The sequence below is a fragment of the Mauremys reevesii genome, linkage group 9 (genome assembly GCF_016161935.1).
Source record: "Mauremys reevesii isolate NIE-2019 linkage group 9, ASM1616193v1, whole genome shotgun sequence".
NCBI lineage: Eukaryota > Metazoa > Chordata > Testudines > Geoemydidae > Mauremys > Mauremys reevesii.
The window spans coordinates 100,515,148-100,521,147 of NC_052631.1; the positions used below are offsets into that span (position 1 = coordinate 100,515,148).

The 6,000-nt window shown below is 59.5% G+C and overlaps 1 protein-coding gene across 4 annotated transcripts in view; it reads right to left on the reverse strand.

The window, feature by feature from the left end:
* Positions 1-5,266, reverse strand: part of DOCK11 (dedicator of cytokinesis 11) — a 114,827-nt gene extending 109,561 nt beyond the window's left edge. For 3 of the 4 annotated variants that reach the window (XM_039488291.1, XM_039488292.1, XM_039488289.1), the window contains exon 1: positions 5,121-5,265. In XM_039488291.1, coding sequence (XP_039344225.1) covers positions 5,121-5,222 — 102 coding nt within the window. In that variant the 5' untranslated portion in view covers positions 5,223-5,265. Of the gene's footprint in view, positions 1-5,120 lie in introns of all 4 variants that reach the window. The other variant, XR_005584630.1, reaches the window with a different exon arrangement.
* Positions 5,267-6,000: the final 734 nt, after the last annotated feature.

The following is a 6,000-nucleotide window of genomic DNA, read 5'->3' on the forward strand; positions in this document are numbered from 1 at the left end:
TTCACCCTGCTTCACACACACAACAAAAGGAACAACACTCATTCCAACTCTCCCCCTACTAGCTAGGCTTCACTAGAAGTGAAAATAGAAACAATACCACCTTAAAATCCACCAATGCAAGAACACTACGGGTGCTGTTTAACCAACACACTACACAACATGAGACACACATGGAGATTAGCCTACACAGGGGTATTTCTCAGCAGTCCCTGTCAAGTTGGAGTTATGTCGTCTTTTGAGCAGTGTTATTCCGCAATAAAACTAGACCGTTCTCCTGCTGCTAAAAGCTCTGTACATAAGAACGGCCACACTGGGCCGTTACGGGGTCAGATCCACTTCCCAATATCCTGTCTTCCGACAGCGGCCAGCGCCAGGTGCTCTGTAACCCTCAGTAAGATGTTTGCCTTTAAGCCTATTTGCAGAAGCTATGTGACAAAGAAACCTTCCCCAAGTGCTGGAGGCAAATTAGGCTCTCCCTGGTGTACCCACGCAGTTAGCTCCTCCAGGAGGATAAATTTAACTCTAAGGCACTGTGTATTTTCTATTCTGGGGCCTGATCACTGCTCACTGGAAAGACTCCCGTCAGCGTCGGTGGACAATGGGCCAACTCCCTGTGTATGACTGTCCTTTATGGACCCATACAGTGGTTAAGTGCGAAGACTGAGCTGAAGACGGTCACAGCTGCTTAGACCAGTGAGGGAGGGCAGTGATTCGGAGACTGGATTACTCCAGGGCTCACAAACAGAAATTCTCCCAGCAGCTGGTGGAAGAGGCATCCCTTCGGCTGTTCTGTGCTGGGTGGGAGTATTGAACTCAGCTGAGAGCTCTGACTGGCTAAACCTCACTTCCTGCATTATAACTGCACGGCACTGGATGGATCTTTACACTCCACGGTCACTAGCCTGAATCTGGCCTGGTTCAGAGCATCCAAAAAGGTTTGTGTGACAGTGAGGTCTCAGGCCAGTTGGCATCTCCCTGGCTGACGGCCTCAGACAGGCCTAGGATTATAGTCACTGAGGTGCCAGATCAGCCCCAGGTTTGCCGAGCTAGGCACGGTTGGAGGGCTGTGCGGGGAAGCAGGCACTGCCCCGGCCCATGCTGTACCTACTCTGTGCTCCAAGATAGCAGCTCTCAGGACTGGTGCCTTTTACAGGGCCTGCGAGCTGTCCCAGTCCCTCAGGCTCGCTGTGCTAAAATGAACTGTCGCTGGTGCCGGAGTCCAAATGCAGAACCCGCCACTCTGAGCCCGTGATGAGAATCTCCTCGGAAAGTTGTTCACACGGGTAGTGCTGGAGGAGGCCAGGTAAGTGCGTTCACACCATTCCCAACAGGCACAGCATGAGCCAAGCAGCTCCACATTGTGCTTTGCTTGTACACGAGGCCGGGTCATCAGCACGCACGGGAGATGTTATGGTTCCCGTCCGTGAGACGATTCCCCTGCCCTCTCAGCACCTCCTCACCCCAAGGCCCTTCAGGCTTTCCCCTCGCCCCTGCTCCCGGCCAGGTTCTGCTCTCTGCCTCTCTTCCTCCTCCTGATGGCTATGGGCAGCATGGGCGATCTCCCCTCCCAACTAGGCGAGTCTCTTCCCTCGCGTGACCAAGTGCCGAGTCCCAGGGTGAAGGTGGCTTCAGTTTATGGGACTGTCCCAAGTTCAGCCTGGGACTCTGGTTCTGACCTAGTGTTAGAGCAACGTGCTCCCTACAGGAGACCCAACGTCCAGCCTTGGCTGTGTTTATCCCGGCTGCTCAGCTGTCAGGAGCTGGGCTCTCTGCAGAGACAGCAGGTCCCAGCCCTGTGGAAATGAACTCTCTGCGCCCCCAACACTTGGCTGTGAACACGCAAACCAATTCCGAAGATGCACTAATGGGCTCTGGGGCACGTGTGTGTGAAAGAGAGAGAGAGAGGTGAGCCCAGGGAGAGCGTGTATGTGCGTGCGAGCCAAGGGGGTGGGGATGCAAACAAAGAACATGCCAGATGGGTGCTGAACATCATTACTGGCTCAGGGACTTGGGTTTTTTCTCTTCTCCTCTCTCATCCATTGTCTGTTTTGCTGGTAAGTCCCCGAGTGCAGGGACTGTGTCTTCACTGGGCTGTCAGGTACCTAGCAGACTATCCACGGAGATAATCACAATTTTAATGAGAAAAGTTCCATCAGCTTTAATAAAACATTTGTACATCTGACTTGAAAACAGTGAGCAAAACGAACGGGAGCCTGCTGAGAAACCCAGATTCAACATGATGCTGGAATTGCTGGGTGAAATTCTCTGGCCCGCGTTCGGCTACATTATTATAATGCTTCCTTCTGGCCTTAAAATCTCGGAGTCTGGGGAGATATTGTTAAATTCAGAGCTCTGAATCTTGGCCGCTTTGTTTTTAAAAGATTTGTCTAAAATTCTTCATTTATTCCACAGATGTCTGTCAGGTTAGGATTCGTAGAAATAATCTGTACTGAGACGTGCCTGCACAAACTGTACTTGTATTGTTGTACGTAGGCTCGACTAACGTTCTATCAAGTTCAAGGTCACACGTAATTGTCTCCTAACATAATTCAAAGAGGAACAGGGCAGCAAATCAAATTACGGCCCAGAGAAGCTTTGATCTGACCCTAACGTCAAATGCTGGAGCACCCACAGCCCTGCTGTTAACGTTCAGTCCGTAGCCTACACACTCAGTAGGGTACAGAGTTCATGACACGCTCCCTTTCAGTAGCCGGCCCAGGGCAGGGAAGCTAATGATCCACCCAGCGGACCAAGTTAGGCGATGGATCCTGGTGACATGCCACCTGAGACACATTGCACGCACACTAAAAAGTGAATACAACAGAGATATCCAGAGTACGGGGCTGGCAGGGACACCCTGCTCCCCAGGGCTAGAGTACAGGCTGTCTAAGAGGAACACAATATTCCTCTGGTTATTTTCTAAAACTTAAAAGGAATAAGTGGCACCACTTGACGCTTGATCTTCTGTGACTACAGAGACCTCTGGGACTCCCCGCTTATACCAGGGCATCCTTCTCTGCTGCTAGCCCCTCCCTCTCTCTGTACCACTGCTGTGTGTTGTCGATCCTAGGCGGTGAGCTGGCTGGGGCAGGGACCGCCTCTGTGCAACGTTTGCTCAGTGCCCAGCACAAGGAGGCCGGGACGGCTTGGAGCTCCCACCATAGAAATAACAATCCATAACCGTGAGGAGAATAGGTCACAACGGTGCCGATTCCTGTGACCCTCACACAGACTAACAGGCCACTGGGCGTTAGCTGGGGCTGCTCCACAGAGGCCAGCAGAGCAGGGGGGCTGCAAACCAGGTCCGAGAGGGAGCTTGAGCATGTAAGGGCTCCTGGAGAGGACAGGGGTGTAGTGGGTTAGAGCAGGGGGTTGGGAGTCAGGACGCCTGGGTTCTATCCCAGTTCTGGGAGGGGCATGGGGTGCAGTGGTTTAGAGTGGGTGGGAGTCAGGGTCTGTCCCCAGCTCACGGAGGGGAGCGGGTGTAATGGGTTAGGGCTGGGGTGGGAGGCTAGAAGCCAGAACTCCTGGGTTCTGTCCCCAGCTCAGGGAGGGGAGTGGGTGTAATGGGTTAGGGCTGGTGGAAGCGTTGGGAGCTGGGATTCCTGGGTTCTACCTGTGGCTCTGGAAGTACAAACACACACAGTCCATTGTTTCCAATGGGCAACACCCCTAACCAGCTCCCTCACAGCAGCCTTCATCCCATGGAAGAAACCACCTCAACTCACACCTGGCCCTGCAACAACCACCCAGGAGTCACCGTGGACAGCAGGACACAAACAGCCCTGCGCTGAGCAGGGCAGGCTCCCTGACACCCCCACAGACCCAGCGCCACGGACAATGCGTGCCCGGCGGGGCAGGAGGAGGTGGCCTCTCATTGATGTCTGGGTGTACTGAGATAGTGTCCAGGGCCCCCATCAGGAAGTGGGGGCCCCGCTGCACAAGGCTCTGCCCCACACAGCTCCCAGTCGGAGCGTGGCCAACACCAGGGAGGGGAAGTGCAGTGAGACAGCGGTGCAGCAGTGGATGGATGGATGGTGGGGAGGAGGAGACGGGTGTGAGTGCATGGTGGGTGGGTGGATAGATGCCAGCTGTTTTTCTAAAAGATCTGCTCTAGATCAGATAGGAATGATTCCAGGGCACTCCTCTGGCCAAGACTAGAAGATCACAGCCGTCCCTTCTGGCCTTAGAAGCTATAAACCTAATGTGGGGGCAGATTGGCCCACCTCTGCCTAACGAGAGGTTCCGCTAAAGCATCTAGCCATTCTCACAGCTGAGATGCTGGGCTCAATGGCCCAGACCACTGGTCTCATCCAGCCTGGCAGCTCCTGCATGAGCGGTGGGGCTCAGGGCGGGAAGAGAAGGGACATGGCAGTGGACGGAGGGCCCTCAGCTGAGCTGAACGTGGGCCCCCGCCGGCCGTGGCAGAGCTATTGGCCCCTGTGCCACACAAACCTTTAGAAAACCTGCCCAGGCCGGGGGCGGCGGCGAAGAAACACGGGTCATTCCATGCCCGTGCTGGCTCGAACCCCGGGCTCTCTGGGGAGAGTCACCCTGCAGCACCCCGTCCCGACAGCATGTCACCCAGCTCTGCCCGGCTCCAGAGACTGCAGCTGCTTGGCTGACCGGGTGGCACAGGCTGGGCTCTGCCCAGGCCTCCCACTGCAGCCCCATTGCCACGCAGGGTGGTGCCTTCCCCACAGGGCACTGGGCACAGCGAACCAGGGACCTGCTCGTGCCCACGGGCGGAGCCGGGCTCTGGCTGGCCCAGGCTAACTTATGCTGTGCGAGCCCTGGGCACGCCCGGGTAGCGGGGCCAGGGGAACCCAGGCAGCCCCGCCCGGGGCTCGCTTAGCGGATCAGCAGGAAGCGCCAGCTCCTCCCCGGGGCCGAGCGGGGCGCGGCCCTTCCCCTCCCACTCCCACTCCACCCGGGGGAGCTGCCCAGGGGGCGGGGAGCGGCTCCCCCCACAGCCCCCGCGGCACGGGGCAGGGGCGGGGCCCGGGGCCCCCGGCCCGCCAGGGCGCCCCCTTCCCGCGCCGGGCCAGGCGGGGCGGCCGCTGCCCGTGCGCCCTGGGCGCGCCCTGCCCGTGCGCCCTGCCCGTGCGCCCCGCGCTCACCAGCAGCAGCGAGCTGCGCACCGCCTCCGAGACGCTCTGCCGGAGCTCGGCCGCCGTGCCCGGCTTGCTGAGCCGCTTGGTGAATTTCCTCACTTCGGCCATGGTGCCCGGCTCGGCTCGGCTCGGCGGCCGCTCGCAGGGGCCCGCCCCGCAGCCTCCGCCGCCGCCCGCCGCCGGCCCCTCCCCGGCACGGGCGGGGGCGGGGTCACCGCACCGCAGCCGGGCGGGGCCGCCCCCTTCCCCCGGCCGGCGGGGCTGGTCCCTGCCCCGCGCAGCGGCTGCCTTGTCCATCCCCTGCGGGCGGCGAGTCCTTTGTCCCCGGCTCGCTGCGGAGCAGGGGCCCGTGTCCCCGGAGCGGGGCTGGCAGGAGCCGCGCGGAGAAGGGGGGGTCCCGGGGGGAAGGCGGCAGCTGGCTCCGCAGGGCAGAGCGAGCAGGGACCGGCCCCACAGCGCCCCGACCCCCAGAGCAAAGCAGGACACGCGGCACCGAGCAGCGCGGCTGGGGGAGCCCGGGGGAGCGGGCGGTGGGTGCCTCCTGCCCGGTGACCCGCCCCAACCCGCTCCCAGCTCCCCCCGGCTCCAGTGCACGGGCAGGGGCGCTGCAGCCCGGCCCGCCAGGGTATCAGCGACAGGGCGGGTAAGACGAGCTCGCGAGGCTCGAAAGCTTCTGTCTCACCCCCAGAACCGCTATTCGCTCTGCAGCCGGTAGCTCTCCGGGGTTCACTCAGGACAGGTGCACGTTAGAGGGCTGCAGGTGCATGCGTCCCGTGGGAGTAGTGCTAACGCGCACGCTGCCCTGCCACACTCCTGCTTTGATAACATGGGCTGGGGCCAGTTTTCCTGGTAGGCCACAAAACAGAACAAAGGAGGTGAAGGAAAG